The sequence below is a fragment of the Oncorhynchus kisutch genome, linkage group LG11 (genome assembly GCF_002021735.2).
Source record: "Oncorhynchus kisutch isolate 150728-3 linkage group LG11, Okis_V2, whole genome shotgun sequence".
In the NCBI taxonomy this organism is placed as follows: Eukaryota; Metazoa; Chordata; class Actinopteri; order Salmoniformes; family Salmonidae; genus Oncorhynchus; species Oncorhynchus kisutch.
Genome location: NC_034184.2, coordinates 24,541,449 through 24,557,523, shown reverse-complemented (window position 1 = coordinate 24,557,523; position 16,075 = coordinate 24,541,449). Strand labels below are relative to the sequence as shown.

General features: G+C 40.6%; 1 protein-coding gene across 1 annotated transcript in view; it reads left to right on the top strand.

Annotated features, from left to right (window-relative positions):
- Nucleotides 1-16,075, top strand: part of sfrp5 (secreted frizzled-related protein 5) — a 38,391-nt gene that overhangs the window by 7,854 nt on the left and 14,462 nt on the right. Inside the window, exon 2 of the mRNA XM_020495429.2 lies at nt 8,281-8,358. Coding sequence (XP_020351018.1) covers nt 8,281-8,358 — 78 coding nt within the window. The remainder of the gene's footprint in view (nt 1-8,280; nt 8,359-16,075) is intronic.

The following is a 16,075-nucleotide window of genomic DNA, read 5'->3' as shown; positions in this document are numbered from 1 at the left end:
CTTAACAATCCAGGGTGATGCCTAAACTTAACCTTAAACACTTTGAATAACTTAGAAATTTGATGTTTGAGAAACATGAATGAACATCTAACTCTGACGTGAGGCTGTGAGAGCTGGTAGGACACTTGTTTTTATTATTTTCTGTTTTAACTCCCTAACCTTAACCCTTACCGTAGCCAGTCGAAACTAATGTCTAAATTATTATTATTTCTTTTAACCCTTTTTCTCCCCAATTTCGTAATTTCCAATTGTCCTATCACTGAAACTGCCCTATGTACTCGGGAGAGGCGTCCTCCGAAACACGACCCTGCCAAGCTGCACTGCTTCTTGACACAATGTGTCGGAGGAAACACAGTCCAGCTGCCGACCTAGGTCAGCTTCCAGGTGCCTGGACCACCACAAGGAGTCGCAAGAGCGCGGTGGGATAAGGAAATTCCGGCCGCCCAAAATCTCACCTAACCCGGACGACACTGGGCCAATTGTACGCCGCCTTATGGGTCTCCCGATCACGGCTGGCTGTGACACAGCCTGTGATCAAACCAGCTTCTATAGTGACGCTTCAAGCACTGTGATGCAGTGCCTTAGACCGCTGTCCTACTCGAGAGGCCCAATGCCTAAACTTAACTGTCAACTTTTTCCTGTTTAACCCTAACCCTGTCACAACCCTTAAACCTTGTCTTAGCCAGTCGGAATTAATCCCTAAACTTAACCGTCAAGTTTTTCCTGTTTTAACCCTATCTCCAACCTTAACATTTACCTTAACCAGTCAAAATGTGATGTTTATCCCCCCCAAACGTTGGATACTGAAGTGAGACAGTGACATCTTGTTGGTCACTGAGTGTGTGATGACTGGCCTGCTGTCTACTGTCAGATTGAATAACACTGATCCTAAACAGAGTGTGCAGTATCACACACACACACACGAACCCATGCATACACACATGCACCCGCACAAACACGCACGCACACACACACACATGTAAACACACATGCATACACACGCACACACACACATAGACGCACACTCATAGACACACACTCATATTTGCACACACACTCACACACTCCCATGTATCAGAGGGGCTTTTATGAATAAACTATGCACAGGTCACAATCTCACGGCTCATTTGGGCCGTTTAACTTACGAGCAGAGACACTTCTGACATAAAACGCTGCTGTGGCGGGGATGAAATACACACACACACACACATGAAATACAGCATGTGATTTATGTCAGTGAGGCTAACATCTGGTTAAATGCACCATGCTCACAGACAGAGAAGAGTTTAAACATCGCCCCGCAGGCCGACCCCTGGGACCACTAAAATACAGCACGCTTCTCGCATCTGTAGGAATCCTATACCCACAGTGTGTATGTGTGTGTGTGAGTGTGTGTCCTCTACAGAACAGAAATAATATTCTCCAAAGGCATGGCCAGTGTTCCGTGTACAGAGCGTTGGATCAGATGTTCCCTTTTAACATCAGCCCAGCAGTATGACTAGTGGGCATTGTGCTATTGGTGACCAGAAAGTGTTAGACTGGTCCCAGATCAGTCCTGCCAACTCCTATGGTCACTGGTCATACAGCAACATTAGGACCTATACAACACAAATAGATCTGAGAACTGGCTATGACAGTGCTGACTCTCTGTCAATGTTTAGAACATACACTGACCACTTTAACGAAATGATTAGAGGCTAGTGTATTTACATGACCCCTGTCCAGTTTGTACTGCCATGTGCAGATACTTATGCATGCAAACATGTACTCATAGAACTAAATAAAGAGAGAGAGGGAGGAGAGGGAAAGTAAGAGGGAGTGAGAGAGAGCCCGTTCATTATCAGGCCAGCCCGTTCACCTCCAAAGGTCAAAAGTCAAAGTTTGGAGGTTATCACCTGGTCCTAACTAGCCGTCTGGCCTAATAATGAGAGGGGTCAGAGTTCAACATGCCTCACTGCACTGGGTCGAATCGAGGTGAACTCTTTAGTCACACAGAAACCCTCAGTGTGTGTGTGTGTGCGTGCCCTTGTCTTATTGTCAGCAACACACAATTAAAGCCTTGACCCCCTCTGTGTAGTAGACCTCACTGTGTTAATGCATGGGAACCTTCACGGTGGAATGACAGTTTCTCTCTCTCACACACACACACACACACACACACACACACACACACACACACACACACACACACACACACACACACACACACACACACACACACACACACACACAAACAGCCTCTCTCTCCTCCCCCCTTCTCTCTCTCCCTCTCTGCTCTGCCTGTTTTGAACGATTCACTTGGAGGCTGTTGCATCTTATTCATCCCATAGAGTAATAGATTGTAATTTCTCTGGGGTTGTAGTGTGTTGGCTGGCTGCCCAGTTGTCTCAGTGCCAGGGTTTGTGTCAGGAGAATACATTCCTTCTATACAGCACAACCAACGCTCTGTCCTGTTTATTCATTAACAGGGGAAATCAATTAGACTGGGCTGGCTGCAGTCAGTGAATAGGTCCCAAATGGCACCCTAATCGCTATATAGTGTGCTACTTTTGACCAGGACCCATACTATATTGTCTTGAGATGTAAGTGAATTGAATAAGTTACTTTTAATTAGATATTCCCATAGCAATCATGAATTTAAAGAAATTTGACTTGTGATTTTTTCCCTTGTCCAAATACACTCTGTTATTATGCATTTAAATGAACAATCAGGTAATATACAGTGCCTTTGGGAAAGTATTCAGAGCCCTTGACTTTTTCCACATTTTGTTAAATTACAGCCTTATTCTAAAATGAATTAAATAAATGTTTTCTCTCCTAAATCTACACACCCTATAATGACAAAGCTAAACAGGTTTTTAGACATTCTTGCAATTTTTACATAAGTATTCAGACCCTTTGCTATGAGATATGAAATTGATCTCAGGTACATCCTGTTTCCATTGATCATCCTTGAGAGGTTTCTACAACTTGATTGGAGTCCACCTGTGGTACATTAAATTGATTGGACATGATTTGGAAAGGTCCCACAGTTGACAGTGCATGTCAGAGCAAAAACCAAGCCATGAGTTGGAAGAAATTGTACGCAGAGCTCCTAGACAGGATTGTGTCGAGGCACAGATCTGGGTAAGAGTACCAAAAAATGTCTGCAGCATTGAAGGTCCCAAAGAACACAGGGGCCTCTATCATTCTTAAATGGAAGAAGTTTGGAACCACCAAGACTCTTCCTAGAGCTGTCTGTCTGGTCAAACTGAGCAATTTTGGGGAGAAGGGCCTTGGTCAGGGAGGTGACCAAGAACTCGAGCTCTAGAGTTCCTCTGTGGAGATGGAAGAACCTTCCAGAAGGACAACTGTCTTTGCAGCATTCCACCAATCAGGCTTTTATGGTAGAGTGGCCAGACAGAAGCCACTCCTCAGTAAAAGGCATATGACAGCCCGCTTGGAGTTTGCCAAAAGGCACCTAAAGACTCTCAGACCATGAGAAACATGATTCTCTGGTGTGATGAAATCAAGATTGAACTCTTTGGCCTGAATGCCAAGCGTCAGATCTAGAGGACACCTGGCACCATCCCCACGGTGGTGGCAGCATCATGCTGTGGGGATGTTTTTCAGCTCGCAAAGCCGTCGGAGGTACCACAAATAAACCGTCACTCTCTCATGGGAATAACACTAACGGTCCGTATGTAGACAAACATAGCTGTTGCTCATGTCGGTATCTGTGCTGATGGCAAAAGCCATGACAGGGAGACATAGTGGAGTGATAACGCATGTGCAAGCAGTTGCTCCCGACGCCACTTAGGTACACTGCAGCATCCACTGAGAGGCTCTTGCTACCAAGGGAATGCCTGACAGCTTGAAAGACGATTTGGACACTACAGTGAAACTGGTTAACTTTGTTATAGCAAGGCCCCTGAACACTCATATATTTTCTGCACTATGCAATGATATGGGCAGCGACCATGTAATGATTTTACAACATACAGAAGTGCGCTAGTTATCAAGGGACAAAGTATTGACACGTTTTTTTTAAATTGAGAGACGAGCTTAAAGTTTTCTTTACTGACCATTATTTTCACTTGTCTGACCGCCTGCATGATGACGAGTTTCTCACACGACTGGCCTATCAAGTTTACAGACAATGTCAAATGTGATATAGTCGAAGCACCTGAGTGAGTTGAGTGCACAATTACGCAGGTACTTCCCCAAAACAAATGACACAAACAACTGGATTCGTTATCTCTTTCATGCCCTGCCTACAGTCCACTTGCCGATATCTGAACAAGTGAGCATCATCGAAATTACAACAAGCGGTTCTGTGAAAATTTTATTTAATCAGAAGCCACTGCCAGATTTCAAGATTGGGCTGAGCTCAGAGTATCCTGCCTTGGTAAATCGCACAGTTAAGACACTGATGCCCTTTGCAACCACATACCTATGTGAGAGTGGATTCTCGGCCCTCACTAAACACAGGCACAGACTGTATGTGGAAAATTATTTTTGACTGAGACTCACTCCAATACAACCCAACATTGCTGAGTTATGTGCATCCTTCAAGCACACCCTTCTCATTAACCTGTGGTAAGTTATTCACAATGTTTGATGAACAAATAAGGTTTTATATTTAAGAAGGTTAAATAAAGAGCAAAATTATTGATTATTATTGTATTATTATTTGTGTCCTGGTCCAATAAGAACTCTTTGTGACTTCTGACGAACCGGGTTGTGACAGAAACTCACACTCATTCTTATATTTAATAAATGTATCGATCAGTGTGTGTGTGGCAGGCTTACAACGATGACAAAAACAACATTTGAGAGTGCGCTGACCCTGGTGCTAGAGGGGGTACGCAGCTGGAGGTTGAATGTTGAAGGGGTACGGGACTATAAAAAGTTTGGGAACCACTGGTGTAGATGAAGCAGAGAAGACAGGTTAAAGAACGATTTTTAAGCTTTGACACAATTGAGACATGGATTGTGTGTGTGCCATGGGCAAGACAAAATATTTAAGTGCCTTTGAACGGGGTATGGTAGTAGGTGCCAAGCGTACCGGTTTGAGTGTGTCAAGAACTCCAACGCTGCTGGGTTTTTCATGCTCAACAGTTTCCTGTGTGCATCAAGAATGGTCCAACACCCAAAGGAAATCCAGCCAACTTGACACAACTGTGGGAAGCATTGGAGTCAACTTGGGCCAGCATCCCTGCTTTCGACATCTTATAAAGTCTATGACGAATTGAGGGTGTTCTGAGGGAAAAAGTGGGTGGAACTCAATATTAGGTAGGTGTTCCTAATGTTCTGTACACTCAGTGTATGTTACAGTGGTAAACATACTATTATTGACAACCACATCCTTACCCCTGCTGTCTCCCCTCTTGCTCTCTTTCTCTCTTCCCTAAACGTTTGTGTGTGTGGATCAATTAACTAATTTCGGTCTCTATAGGAAATGGCATAAGACAACTGCATAGACATTCTTAATAAAACCATGTGATTTAACACACCCATGTACACACACACACACACACACACACACACACACACACACACACACACACACACACACACACACACACACACACACACACACACACACACACACACACACACAGTTAGTTAAACTGAGACGAGATGCCTAATTGGAGTAATTTTAGTAATTTGCTTTGCTTTTCCCTTGATTTTCCACTGTAGCCTATCAGACTACATGTGTGTTTCATGTTTGGGACATACTGTATGACTGGTTCTCTGCTTCTGCACACAAAATCACTGTTCATTAAACTTAGCTGTTACTGTAGCCATTTACCTTTTACACACAGACACACAGACACACACGCACACAAACATGAACACAGATGTAAGCCCCAACACACACACACAGTAATGAGAAAAACACACATACGAACACACATGCCACGCCTCAACACCAAAATATACAACTTCTCAAATTAAAACATTTTCTCCAGAGTAATTGCAGTGAAAACATCACTCAAGATCCTGCGCTATATATTCCCTCTTCGACAAATAACCTCTGACAGGCTGCTTCTAAACAAGTGCCTCAGTCTAGACTAGGGCATAAAACAGCACAGGCTGATCTATATATAGTGCAGTCAGAAAGTATTCAGAACCCTTGACTTTTTCCACATTTTATTACGTTACACCTTATTCTAAAATGTATTAAATTGTTTTATTTCCCTCGTCAATCTACACACAATAATACCATATAATGACAAAGCAAAAACAGGTTACATACGTAGCTAGCAAATGTGAAACGGATTGCAGTGAAAAGAGTTGACAGGGGTATGAGTTCACCATTTACACAACATATGCTGCAACCTTTTGTAATTGTAATATAGTTTGTTTCATATGGGTTGGCTTCCAACAATAGCTGAATTTGCAAAGCTAGTGAGCACCAATTCCGTTTCTGTGGTGTTTGCTATAATCTTTGCTATCGTCAGTTTACTCCAAGATTGGCACACATGTGCTTCTAAGTCCCATAGCGACAATTTAGCTTTTGCAACGAGACCATTAAAGATATTCAAAACAATGGTAGAAGAGAGTGTAGTACTGTTCAGTTGGGAGTACAGTTTTATATCTTTATGTTTGAAGCCTGAAATGTGGCAAAAGGTCGCAAAGTTCAAGGGGGCCGAATACTTTCGCAAGGCACTGTAAGTATTCAGACTCAGAACTTTGTTGAAGCACCTTTGCCAGTGATTACAGCCTTGAGTCTTCTTGGGTATGACTCTACAAGCATGGCACACCTGTATTTGGCGAGTTTCACCCATTCTTCTCTGCAGATCCTCTCACGCTCTTTCAGGTTAGATGGGGAGCGTCGATGCACACCTATTTTCAGCTCTCTCCAGAGAGGTTTGATCGGGTTCAAGTCCGGGCTCTGGCTGGGCCACTCAAGGACATCCGAAGCACTCCTGGGTTGTCTTGGCTGTGTGCTTAGGATCGTTGTCCCGTTGGAAGGTGAACCTTTGCCCCCAGTCTGAGGTCCTGGGCACCCTGGAGCAGGTTATCATCAAGGAGCTCTCTGTACTTTGCTCTGTTCATCTTTCCCTCGATCCTGACTAGTCTCCCAGTCCCTGCCACTGAAAAACATCCCCACAGCATGATACTGCCACCACCATGCTTCACATGGTGATGGTGCCAGGTTTCCTCCAGACGTGACACTTGGCATTCAGGCCAAAGAGTTCAATCTTGGTTTCATCAGATCTTTAGGTGCCTTTTGCCAAACTTCAATCAGGCTGTTATGTACCTTTTACTGAGGAGTAGCCTCCGTCTGGCCAATCAACCATAAAGGCCTGATTTGTGTAGTGCTGCAGAGATGGTTGTCCTTCTGGAAGGTTCTCTCATCTTCGCAGAGGAACTCTGGAACTCTGTCAGAGTGACCATCGGGTTCTTGGTCACTTCCCTGACCAAGGCCCTTCTCTCCCGGTTGCTCAGTTTGGCCACAACATCTTCCATTTAAGAATGATGGAAACAACTATGTTCTTGGAGACATTCAATGCTGCAGAAATGTCCAATTCCCCAGATCTGTGCCTCGACACAATCCTGTCTCGGAGTTCTACAGACAATTACTTCAACCTCATGGCTTGGTTTTTGCACTGACATACATTGTCAACTGTGGGACCTTATATAGACAGGTGTGTGTCTTTCCAAATCATGTCCTATTAATTGAATTTACCACAGGTGGACTCCACTCAAGGTGTAGAAACATCTCAAGGATGATCAATGGCAACAAGATGCATCTGAGCTCAATTTCAAATCTCATAGCAAAGGGTCTGAATACTTATGTAAATAAGGTATTTCTGTTTTTTTGTTTTAATGAATTAGCAAACAATTATAAAAACCCGTTTTCATCCTTTTGGGGTGTTGTTATTATAATGATCCATTTTAGAATAAGGCTGTAACGTAACAAAGTGTGGAAAAAGTTAAGGGGGCGGATAACTTTACGAATGCACTGTATGAACAAGCTGATTCTCTGCTCTACTGTAGCCTTCTTCTCTTCTTTAGTCCACTCTACTCTACTGTACTCTGGCTGTTGTATATAAGCAACTGCCTACACTAGCTGAAATTAATACATGCATTTTCAGTAATAATTCATTATATCGTAGCGATCTTAACCCAACACAGAGCTTTGTCGTGAAGAGGTTTGAATGTCTTGGTGTGAAATCCAAGGTGTTGGGCTGAAAGTCGGAAGGTCCAAGGTTCAAGTTCAGGTTGGGACTGCCCTCTGCCTTTGCCACAATATCAATCATTCTCCTCTCTCTCTCTATTTCTTCCCAGCATCTAAAGCCTGCCCTCCATGTGACAACGAACTGAAAGCTGACACCATTATGGAACATTACTGTGCCAGTGACTTTGGTAAGTACTACACACACATGCAGACACACACACACACACACACACACACACACACATGCAAACATATGCAAACACACACACACACATAGAAGTGTGACGTGTGATGTGTGTAGTTGGGTCATTCCACCAATTCAGTGCCTTTTTGATTTCGCCTAATTTTTACATTCTGTCTACATGTTAAACTTCATAAAAAACACGTTTTCCCATCTCAAAATAATATAGTAAGTGCCTATTAAGTGCCAAATAAAGTAACAGGGTTGGCCGTAACAGGGTTGGCCGTAACAGGGTTGACAATTTCATCTTAATTCAGCCATAAATCCCCTTGTGACATGGGGAATGGAAGCTTGTTGTGTGTAAAACATGTCAAATTGCCCAAAATAGTAGAACCAGCTTTTACATTATGATTTATTTCACTATTAGATGTTTCATGTTTCTTTTGAAAAAAATATATTAAAAAAGGAATAGTTTCATCATATTATAACAAGAGTTCAGTAACAGGGTTGACCTTCAATGAGCGACAGACGTAAATGATTCACTAATCACATGAAATAAATCATGATCTTCAGAACATTTAAAACATCTGATTTATTGAATTCTCCATGTTGTCTTTAACAAAGGGCAATTTGTTTAATATAACAGGCCTTGAAATTCTATATTGGTGCATAATCTTTTCATTTTAAAGGGACGCAAAAGTGGAATGACCCAGTTAACAGGAATGGCTAATGACAGTTTTATATGTGTTTTGATGTTATCACAATTACTCTACAATGTAGAAAACAGTAAAAAATTATGAAAAACCCTGGAATGAGTAGGTGTGTGCAAACCTTTGACTGGTACTGTACGTGTAATCAGATCCTCCCCAACACTGATTATAAATAGGAAAGATACAATAATACAAATAGAAAATCTAGTCAGCAGGTTGTGTTCGAGTTCAGTTTAAGTGCATTTTGAAACAATTTAATGTAAATTGTTAAACAATATAATCTACTCAATTTGATCCATTTCATATTTTAAATGGTACATTTCAGGCAATGTCCTGATAGTAACGTCCATACAACATAGAGGTCATGCATGGCTGCAGGAAGATGTTTTGGTTTGGGGGTACTGTTGACCAAAATACAAATACACTACCATTCAAAAGTTTGGTGTCACTTAGAAATGTCCTTGTTTCCCATGAAAAGATATATTAAATTAGTTGCAAAATGAATTGAAAATATAGTCAAAGAATCCTCCATTTGCAGCAATTACAGCCTTGCAGACCTTTTGACATTCTAGTTGTCAATTTGTTGAGGTAATCTGAAGAGATTTCACCCCATGCTTCCTAAAACACCTCCCACAAATTGGATTGGCTTGATGTTCTTACCATAAGGTAAAGCTGCTCCCACAACAGCTCAATAGGGTTGAGATCCGATGACTGTCCTGGCCACTCCATTATAGACAGAATACCAGCTGACTGCTTCTTCCCTAAATAGATCTGGCATAGTTTGGAGCTGTGCTTTGGGTCATTGTCCCGTTGGAGGAGGAAATTGGCTCCAATTTAGCGCCGTCCACAGGGTATGGCATGGCGTTGAAAAATAGAGTGATAGCCTTCCTTCTTTAAGATCCCTTTTACCCTGTACAAATCTCCCACTTTACCACCACCAAAGCACCCCCAGACCATCACATTGCCTCCACCATGCTTGACAGATGGCGTCAAGCACTCCTCCAGCATCTTTTCAATTTTTCTGCGTCTCACAAATGTTCTTCTTTATGATTCGAACAACTCAAACTTAGATTCATTTGTCCATAACACTTTTTTCCAATCTTCCTCTGTCCAGTGTCTGTGTTCTGCTGCCCATCTTAATCTTTTATTTTTATAGGCCAGTCTGAGATATGGCTTTTTCATTGCAACTATGCATAGAAGGCCAGCATCCTCTTCACTCTCTTCACTGTTGACATTGAGACTGGTGTTATGCGGGTACTATTTAATGAAGCTGCCAGTTGAGGACTTGTGAGGCGTCTGTTTCTCAAAGTAGACACTCTAATGTACTTGTCCTCTTGTTCAGTTGTGCACTGGGGCCTCCCATTCCTCTTTCTATTCTGGTTAGAGCCAGTTTGCGCTGTACTGTTAAGGGAGTAGTACACAGCATTGTAGGAGATCTTCAGTTTCTTGACAATTTCTCGCATGGATTAGCCTTAATTTCACAGAACAATAAAAGACTGACGAGTTTCACACACGTTCTACACACGCTGTGTAGAACTATTCACTGAATGATTATGATAATAATGGACATTGCCCAAGCTGTCCAGATCTCTAGTGGCAATCAATCATTGTTCAAAACAAGCAACTAAAGCAAAGATATTCTACGTCTTTCAGGTTTTTGTACATGAGAACACAGAGTACACTATAACCTCTTTTATGTATCACCCCAAAATGTAAGATATTACCCAAAATATTATTGCTGTCCATTACTCACAAGTTCATATGATACCAGCCATACCTTTAATTAATGAGAAGGTACTTCTGGTTGAAGCATGGCGGAACAGTGTCATTAATAAAATTCCAAGAGAAACACAAAAGAGTGAATGTGTCCCAAATAGAACCCTATTCCCTATATAGTGCATAAAGCCTTATAAACCCAAGTCAAAACCAGAGCACTGTACACGCATTGCGCTAGCCATATTTCACAGGTCACTACTTTTTAAAAAGGCAGAAATGCCTTTTGGAATGTAAAGTTTCATGTTCCTTAATAACAGACTTGTATGCCATCTGTTCATGCAAATGAAAATGTTAAATTATGAGCCTACTGTAGTTGGTTTAGCCACAGAAAAAGACAGCAATCTTCTCGCTAGCCATGATTGACTGAGATAATGAGTGGGCTGGACATGCCGAGAGATGAGTTCGGATTAGTCTGCTTCTGTGTATTTGAGCAGGTAAGTATGTGTAAGTAATCCTGTCTAAGCAGCTTTTTTTATATATCGCATCATATAACAACATAAGTGTTGCTCACCACTTTCTGGAGGACCGAGTTTTGAAATCAGTGGAATTAGAGTATGATAGCTAAGTAGATGGAGAAAACACCTTTCTCCGGATTAGATCTTCAAACTAAGGGCAACCATGGCATCCATGACAGGGAGAAGCGTCTATGATGTATATGGGTAAGATAGTCTAGAAAGCTATGCAAGTAACCATTTCAATAGAATGTCACTGCGACAACTGTTGATAGACGTAGCTGGTAAATTCACTTTGGCTATCTACTCCGATTTCAGAGCACGGGTAAGATAGTCTAGCTAGCTACATTTTCAGATATTACACGTTTCTAATTTTGACAGAAGGTCGTTTTCATTTCAAGTTAGTGTACTGTTAGCTATCTAGCTAATGTTAGCTGTCTGGCTCGCTAGCTAATGTTACGTGTATGATCTTATTATTTGTATCTCGGAGGCATTTGCTTTGCTAGTTATAGCCTAATGTTAGCTAGCTAACATTGAACTTGGTTGGTTAGCTACCTGCAGATTTATGCAGGGTAGTAACTTCATGAGTTGGGATTATGGCTAATTATTTACATATCTAGCTATCTAGCTACATGTCTTAACAAAAAGACTCCACTACGCAGGTAACCATTTCAATATAATGTCACTGCGACAACTGTTGATAGATGAAGCTGTTAAATTCGCTCTGGCTATCTACGCCAATTTCAGAGCACTCAGCCTCAGGTAGACCGACATTAGTTGTAAAAACACTGCCCCTCTGTGTCATTCAAACATACTTTTTATTATGTTTTATTTGTACTTAAAAAAATGTTTATCTTTAACAATCATTCTATATCCCGCACAACAACTGCACTCCCACTTGTCTCCTATTCCACATACCAACCCTCAGCTTCCCTCAGCCCATCCCATCTATCTCTGCTGGCCACCCACTTTGGGTTTCTACGCAACACATATCTTTAAACTATGCTGTGATGCTTAATGTACAATTCCAATCTATCTAATCGAATAGAATTTACAGATTGCATTTTGTAGATAAATACTTTTACTAAGAGTATTAGTATATTAGTAATTGACTGACCGGTCTCTCCAGATCTCCAAACAGTACTATTTCTAGGGTCAATTTTAGTTCAATGCTATGCATTTTCAGCCATTCCTATTGATTCTGTATCCTCACAACAAAATCTGCAGAGCTGTGATGATTTTATGCCCCAAATATTCAACATTTTGTTGGTGGCAAGAATTTTATGTAATCATTTTAGCTGAAAAGCATGAAGTCTTGAATCTTGCGTTGCCATATATCAACTCATACACCATGGAATCGGTACATCAAAAATCTCTTCCCAACTATTTTGCAATCTGTATGGCACAGTTGTCAACATCCTGGTCCTCAAATGAAACTGGTATACTTTCCTGTTTATGCTATTTTTATTCCTCTGCCAGTTTTGATCCTTTATATTGGGCAGACAGACCAGTTCCCCACCTCCTCTCGCTGCCAGCTGCCTCCTCCATTTTTGGGGTAATGCTGTAATCAATTGGTTGTACTCTTGGATTGAGCAGACATTCCCATATAATTCTGATAATTCCATGAAGGACATAACTCTACCATTCCTATTTACAATATAATTTAAAAACAAATAAATACAGGTATTTTATCAACCAGCACATTTGAGTTCTGTAACGGCGTTCTTCGTTTGTTGAAAGAGAGTCGGACCGAAATGCAGCGTGGTGGTTACTCATGTCTTTAATGAAGAAAAAGTGACGATACATGAAATAACTTAATAAATACAAAACAACAAACGGAACGTGAAACCTAATACAGCCTATCTGGTGAACACTACACAGAGACAGGAACAATCACCCACGAAATACAAAGCGAAACTTAGGCTACCTAAATACGGTTCCCAATCAGAGACAACAAGAAACACCTGACTCTGATCGAGAACCGCCTCAGGCAGCCCAAACCTAACTAGACACACCCCTAATCATAGCAATCCCAATCCTATAAAACCCCAATGCGAAACACAACACGTAAACCCATGTCACACCCTGGCCTGACCAAAATATATAACGAAAACACAAAACACTAAGACCAAGGCGTGACAAGTTCAGCCATAGTATTTGTTATATCTTTTCAGGGGGATGAAGTTGAAATTGTAGCCAGCTCTGCAATGCTTGTTTGAAAAAGAGAGATACTTTGAAAAAAAGTATCATTTTCAATTCATCTAAAATTGAACATGGCCATCTGCCCAAAGGCAAAAAGGCCATTCTTAAACAATGGATGAGCTTTTCTTAGTAATCTACCTGAGAACCATTTAGGGTTTAGTGCTTTTATATTTAATAATCTCAACCAACCCAATTCATATTCTGTCACGAGTCCGACCGAGGGTGGCTTCCCTTCCCGGTCGGGTGCCGCTTGGCGGTCGTCATCACCGGCCTATTAGATGCCACTGATTGTCTTTCCTCCCCCTCCTTGTATGTTTATTGGTAGCACCTGTTTGTGATGATTAGTTGGGCTTCTTTAGACAGCCTGCCCACCTGTTTGTTGTTCGGGATTAATTATTGTAAACTTTGGCTCTGTAGTAGAGGAACGTGTTTGTTCCTGTTCGTGAATTTTCAGTTGTACATTTTTCATTCCCCGTGTTTGGGGCCGTTATTATTGTGAGCACCCTGTGGTGTGTTAGTGCATTAAAGAGCACAGCATTGCACTCTCTGTCTCCTGCGTCTGACTCCACACCCACGACACCTGGAGCATTACATATTCATTATATAGACAGGCACATTTTATTTGGTCTGGTTTAGCGTCCCAGATAAAGCAAAATAAACTGAACTTTGACTAAGGAGTTAATCAGGGCAATTTTTCCATAAATAGACAGTTATTTATCTCTCCATGGTTGCAGGATCTTGTCTATTTTTTCTATCTTGTCTAAGTTTTCTATTGAAATTCATTGTGGAGAGGTTATTTAAATATTTTGTGATATGAATACCAAGTATGTCTACTTCACCATCAGCCCATTTTATAGGTGAACTGCAGGGTAATGTAAAAGTTGTATTTTTTAAAGAATCAATTTGTAAAATTGTACACTTATCATAATGAGGTTTTATTCCAGAGAGTACAGACAAGTTATCTAGATCTTCATTGAGACATTGCAGATGTGGACACCTTTGTTTTTAAGCCTTGGATATCTAATCCTCTAAATTGTTATTGATTCCGATTTCAATAGCTAGCATTTCGATGGCCATAACGATGTGGTGACAGCGGACCCCCTGTTTAACTCCTCTTGACAATTCAAAACTCTCTGAGAAGTAGTCGTTATTTACTATTTTACACCTGGGGTTGCTATACGTTATTTTTATCCATTTTATAAGAGAATTACCAAAATCCAGTCTTACTTTATAAAATGCCTATTCAAAATCCGCTAAAAATACCAGGCCTGGCTTCTTAGATGTTTCATGATGTTCTATTATTTCTAGTAGTGTTGTATATTATCTCCAATATATTGTCCACCTAAAAAACCTGTCTGATCAGGATGAACAATACCTGGTAAAGCCCTTTTAATTCTGAATGCTATGCATTTCGCGAGGATTTTTGCATCACAACATTGAAGTTTAAGGGGCCTCCAGTTTTTTAGATAGACTGGGTCTTTATATTTGCCATCTGGGTCTTGTTTAAATAATAATCAGACCTTCCTGCTGAGTACCTGACAGACCATTTCTATAGGATTAGTTAAAACAATCTAACAATGGAGCTTTTAGTATATCAAAAAAGGCTTGATAGACCTCTACCAGTATGACATCAAGCCCTGGGGTTTTTCCGGACTGAAAGGATTTAATAGCCTCAAAAAGTTATTCCTCTGTAATTTGTCCTTCACACGGATCTTTCTGTACATTTAATAATTTTTCATTTTTTATATTATTTGGAAAGAATTCCTTTCCGTAATCTTCATTCAGTGGGAGAGGATGAGACGGAAAAGAGAACATCTGCCAAAAATGATTATCTTCCTCTTTTAAAATATCATTTGGAGAATCATAGATGACTCCGTCTTCAGTAACGAGTTTCTGCAAATTATTTTTGTTAGCGTTCCTGTGTTGGAGATTCAGGAAGAATTTTGTGCATTTTTCTCCATATTCCATCCAGTCTGCTTTATTTTTGTAATATATTTCATTAGATAGTTCTTGAATAAGTTCCTCAAGTTCTTTTTATTTTTCCTCTAACTTATTTTGTCTCTGTAACATTGTTTTTATTGCTATCTACGTGTACTATTAGTTCATGTATTTCCCTTGTTAGTGGAAGATGTCTCTTTAGCCAGAAACTGCTTTTTTATTATTGATGAATATTGAATTGAATGACCCCTGAAGGTACATTTAAAGGTATCCCAAACAATAAGGGGATTTGCTGTTCCTATATTATACTGTAAAAATTCAGTTATAAATAATTTTGTCTTAGTAAAAAATAAGTTGCCCTAATAAGTTGATAACAATAAGTTGATAAAATTTCCAATATCCCCGTCCATGTGTAAAATCTATAAGAGTTATGTGAATGCCAATTAGATGATGATCCGATCCCATTCTGTCCCCTATTATAACTTTTTTCACCTTTGATGGAAGAGGGAAAGAAACAAGAAAGTAGTAAAGGCGACTAGCTTGATTAAGTATATCTCACTAGGTCAGGGTTTTTTAGTCTCCAAATATCCACTATTTCTAATGTGTCCATTATTTGTGATTTCCTTAAGGGCACTGTGATGATAGT